The sequence below is a fragment of the Papio anubis genome, chromosome 3, assembly GCF_008728515.1.
Source record: "Papio anubis isolate 15944 chromosome 3, Panubis1.0, whole genome shotgun sequence".
Classification (NCBI taxonomy): Eukaryota; Metazoa; Chordata; class Mammalia; order Primates; family Cercopithecidae; genus Papio; species Papio anubis.
The window spans coordinates 94043752-94058207 of record NC_044978.1 but is presented as its reverse complement, the minus strand read 5'-3'; the positions used below and the strand labels follow the sequence as shown (position 1 = coordinate 94058207).

The window sequence follows — 14456 nt, the reverse complement described above, 5'->3', positions numbered from 1 at the left end:
TTGATCCTTCTTTACTTCCTTAGAGCTGATCACTCCCTTCTTTGTGACCTTACTGTACTTACTTTACTTTACTTTCGATATACTTACTATACTTTGGATTAACTACTGTGACTACATCTTTACTGCAGGTTTATAATTATTTGTTTATATGTCTATCTTCTCTAGCTAGAACAAAACTGAAGGCTGAGGTCATGTCTTATTCCAGTATTATGCCATGTCCAGTATTATGTCCAGTATTATGCCATGCCGTCCATTAATTCATTAATAAATTCATTATCTCATAAATATTTATTGCTAATCTGTGGTGCCAGGCACCTCTGAAGGTAAGAGGTGTGCATAGAACAGACAGGATCCTGGCTTACAAGGAACTCACATTCTACCTTGGGGAGAGAGTAGATCCAAAACTATCCTAACAGCAAATAAATAAGATGCCTTTATATTGAGACAGAGAGACAAGGGAGAGATGGAATGTACTTGGAACTGGGTGGCAGAGAAGGCTTCACTGAGGAGGTATTTGAACTGAGGCTCAATGACAGAAAGGAGACAGCTATACAAAGATCTAAGAGAAGAGCATTTCATGTAGAATAAACAGTATCCTTGTTGAATGAAAAACTCCAGAAAATTAAAGACGCATAAACACACTGGCTTACAAAGTAAAAGTTCCTATTTCTAAAACAGGTACTATGAACCCAGGACTCATGGGCCTCAGTGACATTCTAATGCCCAAAGGCTGGTACATCTTCATCAGTACCCTGCCTGGCATCCTCACTTGCTGGCTCACAACCTGCCTCCTTTGAAGGGTGCCATCTTACAACCTTCCACTTTTAGACATCACAACTCTCAGAATGCCCTCAAGCTGGTGTTCTTAACCTGGGCTCCACAGATGGGCTTTTAGAATTTTAAATGATATATTTACAGATGCTCATTTTTCAGATAAAAGATTATGTAGTTTTCTCAAAATAATCTTTAGTCTTCAAAAGGATAAAATCAACTTGCTTAGACCAAGATTGAGAAATAATCTTATACATTGAGGAAGACCATGACCTACTTATTCTATATATTAGGGGTATGGTTTTACAAAACACAAATACAAGAAGGACAACAATAACAGCAACACATCCATATAATCAGTAATGACACTGGAGTATAAGGCAAATGAAAAGAAAATGGCCCAGATTAAAAGACAGCCTGGTAAGTAGCTTCTTCCAACAACCTTTAAAAATACTTTATTGAGAATGGACATGCCAGCCATTGTGCTAGATGTTGATTCAAGATGGATAAATCCTTCTCTCAGGGAGTTAATGGTGGATTGCCAGAGGCAGAAATAAGACCAATGCCATGTGGATGAAGGGATGGAGGGACGGTGTAAACAGAGCTCGGACGCTGAAAGAAGAGAATCTGAGAAGTCTTCAGAAAAAAAGTGATATTTAATTTAGTTTTTAAAGAAATAAATATTTCACCAGATTTGGTGGATGGAGGTAGTATATGAAGACAGAATATATTTTAGACAGGGTAAATTTATCTATAAAGGGACAAAGACTTTAAACTGAGAAATAACCAATTATTTGTTCCATGAATAGGGTGAGGTTTGATCAAGAAACCAATAAGGTGCGGCATAGACCCACCTTATTACCAAACTGTGCTGCTTCTGTCTAAACAACAGCCAACATGTTCTTACTTTCAGGTGGATGTAAAATGAAAAAGTTCAATACAAGGATAGATAAAAAGATATAATAGAAGAAAATATATCGATAGAAAAATAGAAGAAAAATATATTTCTGATATGGTCTTATAATGAGTATACAGAATGAACTGTGTACATTCCTTTCTTCTTCCATTTTACAAGTTGGAGAAATATTAAGTCTTGGAATCACTTGACATATGGCTAAGATATAACATAATAGTTTTTATATTAGTGCCACAGAAAGGACATGGACTGAAAAGATCACTCTAGTTGCTGTAGTTATGCATTTGTTGACAATTTGAGAAGAACCAGGATCCTGGGAAGCTCAAGGCCTTCCCAGTACAAATAAGACCCCTGGGGTCTACTCATGACATGTCTCAACTATGAAAAACATATGATAAATTCAATGTAGAAACACAAAGCTTCCCCAAAGCTGATTTATTCTTGTTATTTCACCTATTTTGTAGGTATTATCAGTCTGATGGCTGGGAAATCCTCATCTTGGTAAAACAGAAGACTTAATAAAATGTAAAAGGCAGAGAAGGAAATTGAACTTTTATACAGGTAATTTTAAATATAGCAAAATGTTGATTTCTAATTTTTTTTCACACAGCACCTTTCCCTCTTTTCCCCATCGGCTACATGGTCCTCTAGTTTTTCTGGAGTAAAATGGATTTGTTAATGGATGTGACTAGACAGTTCCTGACACTTCCCACTGGAACTCATGAACACAGTCTGTTGAACTCTCAAATTGATATATTAAAAAATGACCTTCTGACCACATGATTATCTCAATAGATGCAGAAAAGGCCTTTGACAAAATTCAACAGCCCTTCATGCTAAAAATGCTCAATAAATTTGGTATTGATGGAACGTACCTCAAAATAATAAGAGCTATTTATGACAAACCCACAGCCAATATCATACTGAATGGGCAAAAACTGGAAAAATTCCCTTTGAAAACTGGCACAAGACAGGGATGCCCTCTCTCACCACTCCTATTCAACATAGTGTTGGAAGTTCTGGCTAGGGCAATCAGGCAAGAGAAAGAAATCAAGGGTATTCAGTTAGGAAAAGAGGAAGTCAAATTGTCCCTGTTTGCAGATGACATGATTGTATATTTAGAAAACCCTATTGTCTCAGCCCAAAATCTCCTTAAGCTGATAAGCAACTTCAGCAAAGTCTCAGGATACAAAATTAATGTGCAAAAATCACAAGCATTCTTATACACCAATAACAGACAAACACAGAGCCAAATCATGAATGAACTTCCATTCACAATTGCTTCAAAGAGAATAAAATACCTAGGAATCCAACTTACAAGGGATGTAAAGGACCTCTTCAAGGAGAACTACAAACCACTGCTCAGTGAAATAAAAGAGGACACAAACAAATGGAAGAACATACCATGCTCATGGATAGGAAGAATCAATATCGTGAAAATGGCCATACTGCCCAAGGTAATTTATAGATTCAATGCCATCCCCATCAAGCTACCAATGAGTTTCTTCACAGAATTGGAAAAAACTGCTTTAAAGTTCATATGGAACCAAAAAAGAGCCCGCATCTCCAAGACAATCCTAAGTCAAAAGAACAAAGCTGGAGGCATCACGCTACCTGACTTCAAACTATACTACAAGGCTACAGTAACCAAAACAGCATGGTACTGGTACCAAAACAGAGATATAGACCAATGGAACAGAACAGAGTCCTCAGAAATCATACCACACATCTACAGCCATCTGATCTTTGACAAACCTGAGAAAAACAAGAAATGGGGAAAGGATTCCCTATTTAATAAATGGTGCTGGGAAAATTGGCTAGCCATCAGTAGAAAGCTGAAACTGGATCCTTTCCTTACTCCTTATACGAAAATTAATTCAAGATGGATTAGAGACTTAAATGTTAGACCTAATACCATAAAAATCCTAGAGGAAAACCTAGGTAGTACCATTCAGGACATAGGCATGGGCAAAGACTTCATGTCTAAAACACCAAAAGCAACGGCAGCAAAAGCTAAAATTGACAAATGGGATCTAATTAAACTAAAGAGCTTCTGCACAGCAAAAGAAACTACCATCAGAGTGAACAGGCAACCTACAGAATGGGAGAAAATTTTTGCAATCTACTCATCTGACAAAGGGCTAATATCCAGAACCTACAAAGAACTCCAACAAATTTACAAGAAAAAAACAAACAACCCCATTAAAAAGTGGGCAAAGGATTTGAACAGACATTTCTCAAAAGAAGACATTCATACAGCCAACAGACACATGAAAAAATGCTCATCATCACTGGCCATCAGAGAAATGCAAATCAAAACCACAATGAGATACCATCTCACAGCAGTTAGAATGGCGATCATTAAAAAGTCAGGAAACAACAGGTGCTGGAGAGGATGTGGAGAAATAGGAACACTTTTACACTGTTGGTGGGATTGTCAACTAGTTCAACCATTATGGAAAACAGTATGGCGCTTCCTCAAGGATCTAGAACTAGATGTACCATATGACCCAGCCATCCCATTACTGGGTATATACCCAAAGGATTATAAATTATGCTGCTATAAAGACACATGCACACGTATGTTTATTGTGGCACTATTCACAATAGCAAAGACTTGGAATCAACCCAAATGTCCATCAGTGACAGACTGGATTAAGAAAATGTGGCACATATACACCATGGAATACTATGCAGCCATAAAAAAGGATGAGTTTGTGTCCTTTGTAGGGACATGGATGCAGCTGGAAACCATCATTCTTAGCAAACTATCACAAGAACAGAAAACCAAACACCGCATGTTGTCACTCATAGGTGGGAACTGAACAATGAGATCACTTGGACTCGGGAAGGGGAACATCACACACCGGGGCCTATCATGGGGAGGGGGGAGGGGGGAGGGATTGCACTGGGAGTTATACCTGATGTAAATGACGAGTTGATGGGTGCTGACGAGTTGATAGGTGCAGCACAGCAACATGACACAAGTATACATATGTAACAAACCTGCACGTTATGCACATGTACCCTAGAACTTAAAGTATAATAATAATAATAAATAAATAAAAAGATATTTATCTAATGAATTAAAAAGACAAAAAAAATGACCTTCTGGAGGCTAGGAATAGGCAAAAACCACAAGTCTGGTGGGATTTGGGAGATTACAGAGCAATAAAAAGGCCTTCGATGTACCACATGGCCTATGAATGTTCCTATGAATTACACATGGTTATCTGACTATGAGATAACTCTGGTAAGCTTTGCTGGTTCTGAGAGTGAGCCATGATTCTTAAACCAAGGCAGCCTTCCTCAGGGTCACACATAATCAGCTCTGACCAGAAATACTCTATTTTTTTCAGAAATGGTATACTACCTCTCAACATTGAATTATTTTTTAAAAGTAGCCTAGTGTGATATTGTTTGTTTATACTTCTAATTATGTGTGGTGATATTGCAGCTCATGTAGTCTCTTGTAAGGTAGAAAAGACAATAGAGTTTCACTCTATCATAATTACAAGGCTGTTCTTTCATCATACACTGTGGATGTGCAAGATTCTAGTCATGCATTCACACTTACGATGGGGCTACTGAAAGCAGCCTGTCTGGAATGAAGCACTTCACTGGCTCTTTCTCTACTTCCTAGAGTAAAAGAGCTCCCAGTAAGATGATTTGAGGGCTTATTTCCCAAAAGCCCATTATGAACTGTCCTGCAGCTGGGGGCTCTCGGTTTTGCCATATTGCTGAGGGAACCACTGAGTGTGTCTGTAAAATCTTCATCTTCAGAGACAGCTTCCTGATAGGACTCCAACCTCTTGGCTGTGGGATAAAAAGCACATTAAGTCAACATCTGAGAAGAACCACTTGTAAGTTGAATATATCAGGCAGTTGCTTAAGCAGCTATTTCACACAATCTCCCCTGCTTTCAAATCTGGCTGCCAAGGCCTACCTCCCATACCCTTGGTCAATGAACTTACCTTATACCTCACTGAGAAGCAATCAGATCAAAATTCCCTTCTTTTTCCATCATCAAATCTACCTACTTATCTGCATCGGTACTCATACTCTTGGCCTTTCCTCCTCCTACTGTGAACAAATCATCTCTCTATGTTTCAGACACCAAATTCTCCATTTGTCATCTGAATCTCACCTCTCTGAACTCAATGACTTTACCCTTTACAATTCTTCCGTTTTTTACTGACACCAATCTCTCTTTAAGTAATTTCATGGCTTTCTGTCCCCATCTCTCCACTGACATTGCGCTTTTTACGGTCACCAATGAGCTCCATGTTGTCAAATCCAATGATCACATCCATCCTTATCTTATGTGAACTCTTAGTAATATGCAACAGACTTGACCATTCTTTCCTTCTTGAAATGTCTCTTTTGGTTTCTCTAACATCACACTTACCTGATTTTCCTCCCACTTCAATAACTGTTTCTTCTTAGTTTCTCCTGTTGTCTCTTCTTTTTAGCCCGCAGATACTGGAGAGCTGCAGAAGTGCCTTCCCTTCTCTACCTGCATCTTCCTTGGTGATCTCATCTGGTCCCATCTTTGAAATGACCTCACTGGGAAGTGAAGACTTCCCAGATCTGATCACACAATTTATAATAGATTCTGCGCCGAGACCTACCACCATCTACACATATATATCTTATTTATTTTATTTTTTGAATCATCCAGTAGAATACAACCTCAAAAAGGTCAGAGAATTCTGTCTGTTTTGCCAATATGATAATCTCAGATGTCAAAGCCGCAGTTGATAGGTACTATCTTTGTAAATGAAACTTAATGACTTACGCAGTCACTTCAGCCAGAAATCTAGAATCCTCCTAATTTCCTATCTTCTTTCTTATTTTCAGAGTATCACTAACATCTGTCCTCCACACATCCAAAAAATATCTCAAATAACTCTACTTCTCTCCATATCCATTACCTCAGTCCAAGCCACCATCATCTCTCAACTGGACCAGTACAATAGTCTCATAACTGGTCTCCTTGCCCCTCTGCAATCCATTTTTCAAATAGTAGCTACAGTGATCTTCCTAAAAGATAAAGCAGATCAGATCACTTCCTGCATAAAACACTCCAGTAGCTTTACAATTAACTTAGAATAAAATCTGGACTCCCTATCCTGGCTTAAATAACTCAAAATGATCAGAGTCCTGCTGACCTATCTAACTTTGCTTCTCTTTCTACATGCCCACTAAAATCCAGACTCACTGGCCTTCTTTCTTTACTTTGAAAAGTAATAAGCTCACCCCTGCCTGAGGTCTTCTTTACTAGATATTCCCTCTGACTGGAAGCCTTTCCTATGGAATTTCAAGACTATGTCATTCAGATCTAAGCCCCATGTCCCACTTAGGCCTTGCCTGACCCTCCAGTTCAAAGTGGCTATCCAATCATTTTATATTATACCACCTTATTTTAATTTTCTGCCAAGCACTTATCACTAATTTTTTTCTTGATTTAAAAAATTAATATATATTTGTGAATACTTTCTCTAATAGAAACTCCATGAGAGCAGGGGCCTTGTCTGAATTGTTCAGCATTGTATCCAGTGTCTGGAATACAGATCATCAATAAATATGTGCTTGTTGGATTGCTAGTCATCTCTATTCAGCCTAACTCTAGCTATGGAATAAAGTATGGCTTCGGGTAAGTTATTCCATGAAGTGAAGAATGTTTGCACGTTCTATTTTTTTTAATAATAGTTTTTGTCTGTACTCTTTAAAGGCAAGGAGAGGCTAAGGGTCTATGTGGTGATCCTAGGTTCCAGTACCAACTCTTCCAAAGACTAAGTGGCTTTCAGCAAATCACTTGCTGTTTCTGGGCCTTTGTTTCCAGAATGAAACATTTCAGAATGAATGATTTGGATTCGGTGACTTTAAGATCTTTCCCAGCTCTGCAAGTCTCATTATATAATCTGCCTAAACAACACGGAATGTTTCCCAGTATGACCTTCCAACTTCAAAAACTGGTTTACATATTGTGTCCCAAAGATTCTGATCTCCTCCATTTCCATCTATGCCTTTGCTTGGAATATTCATTTGTGTCCTTTCTATTTACATAAATCCTGAATATCTTTAGAAGTTTAGTTCAAATGCCAGCTCCTCCACAAAGACCTCTGTAACTATACTGGCTCTTACTCATACTACTCATTGGGAATTTAGGGATTACACGTGCAGAATGTACCAGGCATTTGCTTACCAGGCACTTGCCTCGTTTAATCATAATATCTCAGCAGATACTATTAATACCTGCATTTTACAAATAAACTTAAGTAATTTGCTCCATCTCACAAAAATGGTACAAATGAGTCTTAAAATGAGTTCTACTAGACTCCACAGCCCTGTGCTTTACTATTTCTGAATCTGCCTATATATGTTAACAGGGCCAATTTTTAACACATGGCCAATATCCCCTGCTTAATTTCAGTGAGTCCATGTTTTGTCATTTAAATAAAAGTTTATTAAATGAATAATAAATGAATGAATCAATAGACACGTGAATGAAATATGCCTAGTATTAAGGGAAAGTTGTGGGGTAGCGAGTTAATAGTTTTTGAGGTCCTCTTTTTTTCATGCATCTGGCTTGGTCATTATATATATGTGTGTGTGTGTGTGTGTGTGTAATATATATGTATATATATTTCCTTTTTATCTTCAAAATAATGCCATCAGGTAGAAACTATCACTGCCTACTCTGCAGCTGAGGAGATTAAGACCCAGAGAGATTAAGCAGTTCAACCATTTTTAAACAGCTAGTTGTGGGTGGAGCTGGAAATTCTATTTAGGTCTTCTGCCTCCAAAGCCAGCACACTACCCACTACATTATAGCTCCTCCGCAGTGATTTGTATATAATAGGTTCGCTTAGTGGTTCTCCACATGGGGTGAATGTCTCCCCTGGGGGTTTGGCAATGGCTGTAGACACTTTTGCTTGTTATAACTGGGCGAAGAGTGCTGCTGGCATTCAGTGGGTGGAGGCCAAGAATACTTCTAAACATCTTACAATGCTCAGGACAGCCCCCAACAACAAAGATTAATCTAGCCCAAATAGTGCTGAGACTGATAAATCCTTGAGTAGCTCAAGGAATTTATTGATGATGTAACACCATTTTAAAAATATTTTAAAAATACAGAAGTTTCCCCTTATTCACAGCGAATACATCTCAAGACCCCCAGGGGATACCTGAAACCATGGATATTATTGAACCCTAAATATACTATGTTTATTCATATACATACATACCTATGATAAATGTTAACTTATAAATTAGGCATATAAAAAGGCATAACAACAATAGCTAATAATAAAATAGAATGATTATAATAATATACTGTAGTAAAACTTATGTGAATGTGGTCTCTCTTTTTCTCTCTCAAAATATCTTATTTTACTATACCAAAGGTAATTGAAACCGTGGAAAGTAAAACCACAGACAAGGGGGTAATATTGTACTTCAAAATACATATAAACATGAAAGCTATATTTAATGATCATGCAACTTCTAGCTATCATTAGGGAAATCAGTCATCATGCAACTATATGATTAGTATAGTTCCAGGTAGCTCAGCTATTACTGTAGGGAAAACTTGTTCAATCAGTACAATTACAAAAGTGGAATCAAGAAGACATGAAGTGACTCAACCTTTAATCATTTTTGGAAGCTATGGAAAGGAAATAGGCTGGGCCGGTAGCTCAAGCCTGTAATCCCAGAACTTTGGGAGGCCAAGGTAGGTGGATCACCTGAGGTCAGGAGTTTGAGACCAGCCTGGCCAACATGGCGAAACCTCATCTCTACTAAAAATACAAAAAAATTAGCTGGGTATGGTGGCAGGTGCCTGTAATCCCAACTACTTGGGAAGCTGAGGCAGGAGAGTTGCTTAAACCCAAGGGGCAGGAGTTGCAGTGAGCCAAGATTGTGCTACTTCACTGCAACCTAGGCTAAAGAGTGAGACTAGACTCATTCTCAAAAAAGGAAATAGACCAGTGAAGTTGCAATGTGATTCAGAAAACAAAGCTACTGGAGCTGTAATTCCAGGCTCAGCAAGAATTTTATAAAAATTAGGTGTGAGGCCACGTATGGTGGCTCACAACTGTAGTCCCAGCACTTTGGGAGGCTGAGGTGGGCAGATAGCTTGAGCCCAGGAGTTTGAGACTACCCTGGGAAACATGGCGAAACCCTGCCTCTACAAAAATTAGAAAAATTAGCCACGTGTGGGGGCATACGCCCATAGTCCCAGCTACTTGTAAGGCTGAGGTGGTAGGATCACTTGAGCCCAGAAGGTTGAGGCTGCAGTGAGCTGAGATCATGCCACTGCACTCCAGCCTGGGTAGCAGAGTGTGAGACCCTGGGTTAAAAAAAATATATTGTAGGAGAAACAAAGGTTTATTATAATACTGATAAAACTTATCCAAATCTTTATGACTTTTAATATTCCTTAGTATTTCTTTAACTTCTCTTAATATTTATCTTAAAGTAGACTCTAAAATAGTTACATGAATGCCTCAAAGCAGGGCAGGAATTCTTACCTTCTGCTTCATAGGAAAAAACTTACAAAATCTGTTCTTTCCTTTGTCTGAAGGTAGGTACTGAGATAGGTACCAAATTGTCTACTTTATTTCTCTTCATTATTTAATCCCCAATCTGTCTTTTCTTCCCATTACCCTCTTCAAATACCCAGTAATCTTCCTATAGCCTGTTACTTGCATCAATTTGATATATGGAAGAAGTGGGCATGAGTCTATGAAACAAAGGGTTTATCATACTTTCAATGTGCTCTCCAAAGGGCCCAAAACGAGGGTGAACAGCATTCAGAAGAGCTTCCTTCAACTGTATCATCAATCCTCCATCAACCCTTTCACTATGAACTAAATCTGCAAACATTTCCAGCATTCCAACTTTTGCCTGCTTGCAAATAACCCATTCAGCTAAACCTTCTCCAACTGTATCACCCATATATGCTTGATATATAAACCTTTGTTCTAAACTAATTCCCCACACATTTCCAGCATTGTAAGAACGTCCAATATCCTGTCTTCAACATTCCATGCGTTAATCAGTACAAAATCCACCTCCAATACTGACTGCCTGAAAATCAAAACTAGATGGAACAAGAACACTGACTTCATATCTTATGACAGTGAACATGATAATATATGTTTGCATATCTGCCTCCCACATCAGACCATGAGCTCCTTAAGAGATAGGCCTGTATGGCCGGGCGCGGTGGCTCAAGCCTGTAATCCCAGCACTTTGGGAGGCCGAGGCGGGTGGATAACGAGGTCAGGAGATCGAGACCAGCCTGGCTAACATGGTGAAACCCCGTCTCTACTAAAAATACAAAAAACTAGCCGGGCGTGGTGGCGGGCGCCTGTAGTCCCAGCTACTCGGAGGCTGAGGCAGGAGAATGGCGTGAACCCGGGAGGCGGAGCTTGCAGTGAGCCGAGATCACGCCACTGCACTCCAGCCTGGGTGACACAGCGCGAGACTCCGTCTCAAAAAGAAAACTACTTCTTAGCCGGGCGCGGTGGCTCAAGCCTGTAATCCCAGCACTTTGGGAGGCTGAGACGGGCGGATCACGAGGTCAGGAGATCAAGACCATCCTGGCTAACACGGTGAAACCCCGTCTCTACTAAAAAATACAAAAAAACTAGCCGGGCGAGGTGGCGGGCGCCTGTGGTCCCAGCTACTCCGGAGGCTGAGGCAGGAGAATGGCGTAAACCCGGGAGGCGGAGCTTGCAGTGAGCTGAGATCCGGCCACTGCACTCCAGCCTGGGCGACAGAGCCAGACTCAGTCTCAAAAAAAAAAAAAAAAAAAAAAAAAAAAAAAAAAAAAAAAAAGATAGGCCTGTTTCTTATTTTAACAACAATATTTACAACAACAACGACAGTAACAACAGCTATATTTATAGAGAACTCATTTTATGCCATTTGCTGTTCTAAATTCTTTAGGTGAATTATCTTCTCCCATTCTCTTAACCATCCAATGAGATTGATAGTGTCACTGATCTTTTTTATTGAGGCACAGAGAAATTAGATAGTTGTCCAGGGCCACACAGCTTGTAGGTAGTGGGAATGGGATGCAGACTTAGGAGGCCTGATTCCAAAATCCTTGTTCTTGGAAAGTGTTCAATGCTACTGTCTCCACGTAAATCAGATTCACAAACTGTACATCATAAAGGCATACTCCGAACAAGTCCAAATTGATAGACATTCTACAATATCCCAGAATAATGCCACTCAGGACTGCTAAGTTTATCAAAAGGAAAGAAAATCCAAGAAACAGTCATCTAGAGAAACTGAAATGATGACTGTTATGCAGTATCCTAGCTAGGATCCTAGGACAGAGAAAGAACATTAGGTAAAAAAGAAGGAAGTCCAAATAAAGTATGTGTTTCAATTAATAATAATGTATCAGCATTTGTTCACCACTTATCACAAATATATCACATGACTAATGCAAGATGATAACAACAGGGGAAATGGCATGAGGCCATGCTGGAACCCTCCAGGATATCTTTGTAACTTTTCTGTAAATCTAAAATTATCCTAAATTTAAAAGTTTAGTTTTAAGAAAGTCATTCTCTTTAAAGCAGTCTTTTAAAGGAGTGGCTTGTTAAAATTTTAATATGCATATTAATCACCTGGGGATATTATTAAAATGCACTTAATTGAAGCTCTGCAGAGGGGTCTGAGTTTCTGCAATGTAAAAGCATGCCCAGATGTTGCTGATGCTGCCAGTACACGGAACACATTTTGAAGCTAGAAGGTTTTAAAATATACAATGGTGTTGTCAGGTGTGTTTAGTGCAATTGCATGTGTAAGAAGTTGTTTCCAAGCAGCAATATTCTTCACCAAATTATCTCCTAGGCAACACTTTTACAGAAAACCCTAAAGGACTAGCCATTAAAACACAGATACATGGTTAAAATAGTTTTCACTTCAGTGAAAATATGTCTCAGAATTAACTTCTAGAGAGAACTGGTCTCCACTTGTGTGTGTGTGTGTGTGTGTGTGTGTGTGTACATATGTGTTTAATTTTAAACCATTGAATAAAAAAGACCAGAAGCTCTGGGTGTGTCTATGGTAGAGAAGTGGTCAAAGGCAAAGTTAGTACCTCTAGAACTTTGGTTCCCAAACAGGTAGCTTATCAATTACAGTTCAGTCAGGATAGCATTTGATTCCCAGTCACTTGGTATCTTTTCTGCGTGAGGAGGCATAAACGAAAAATACTCACTTGGGCAGAGATATGTATGTTCAGTGACTAGAGTGGAAGAGGGCTACTATTAGTTCTTTGAAATGTTATGAACACAAAATTTTGTGCTACAAATACAAAAAAAAAAACACAGCAGTGCTTCTCGCTGTATATTTTATGAAACATTGCTGCTGCAAGACAGTTCCTAAAAATGGGGAACTATGGTCAAAGAATTCAGGAAAACACTAACCTCACAAATGCACTACAGAGGTTTAGCATAGCATTATTAATGTGGTTCCATTTTATTGAATAATGAATGATGAAGTCTTAAGAAAAATTACAAAAGTAAAATCACACTGCGATGCCATTTCTGTTTTAAAAACAAAAACATAAGTGTGTGTGTGCATGCAAATGCATATCTTAAAAACAAAAAACATATATATGTGTTAAAAAAAGACCCCAAAAGTGCATTAAAATGCTAACAATGATCTATTCTGTTTGGTGGAGGTTAGTGATGGCTTTTAAATTTTACTATAAGATGAAACATAATGTAGAGTGTCATCATATTCAATATGATTAGCTGTATTTTGCATGTGTATGGTGATTACATAATAAACACTTAACATTTTACCCCTTACACTCACAGGTTACCAAAGTTGACTTAAAAATACATGTACCTAGAAGAAAATATAGTATATTTTTAACAATACCAGGCATGATGGGTTGTCTAAGTTCAGCACTACCATCAGAAATCATAATATTCATAATAATTGACAAATTTATATTACAAAGATATAAACCTTTTGATAAGAAGAGACAATGGAAGCACAATTTAGAGACTGTGGTAGGCAGAATTCTAAGATGGCTCTGAAGAGTCCTGTCCCCCATGGTAGATACACCTTGTGACTATGCTATGATCAAATTATGCCATGTGGCAAAAGTGGAAGGATTTTGCAGATGTAATTAATCAACTGACTTTGAGTAATCTGAAAGGAGACTATCCTTGGTGGACATGATTTCATTAGGTTAGTCCTTTAAAAAGGATTCAGGACTTCCCTGATGTCAGAAAGATTCAAAATGAGAAATTCTGTTGCTGGCCTTGAAGAAGCAAACTGCTTTGCTGTGGTGAGGCTGTGTGGCAGGAAACAGCAGGCAATCTCTTGGAGCTGTGAACAGTCCCAGGATGACAGCAGCAAGAAAGCAAGACCTCAGTCCTAAAACTTCAGTACACTGAATTCTGCGAAATATCAGTGAGTTAAGCATAAGATCATCAATAAGATCACAGTCCCAGCAGACACTTTTATTTCAACCTGGTGAGGGACCCTGAGCAGAGGAGGTACTCACCCTATACCCAGAGTCCTGACTTAGAGATACTGTGAGACAGCATATTTGTATTGGTTTAAGCCATTATGGTTTGTGGTGATTTGTTATGTGGTGATAGAAAACTAATAAGTGATAAATAATGAACCAGAAAAATGTTTGTCACATATAGAAGAAAAGGATAACATAACATAAGGGTTGATATCCAAAGTATTTAAGAACTTGTTCTAAATGAGTGCACAAATGAAC

The 14456-nt window shown here is 38.6% G+C and overlaps 1 protein-coding gene across 6 annotated transcripts in view; it reads right to left on the bottom strand.

Annotated features, from left to right (window-relative positions):
- Positions 1–14456, bottom strand: part of ATP10D (ATPase phospholipid transporting 10D (putative)) — a 116231-nt gene that overhangs the window by 48267 nt on the left and 53508 nt on the right. For all 6 annotated transcript variants that reach the window (XR_646908.4, XM_009206790.4, XM_009206787.4 and 3 more), the window contains one exon: positions 5265–5503. Coding sequence is in view for 5 of the 6 variants with exons in the window: in XM_009206790.4 (XP_009205054.3) it covers positions 5265–5503 (239 nt within the window). In the remaining variant the exon portion in view is untranslated. The remainder of the gene's footprint in view (positions 1–5264; positions 5504–14456) is intronic.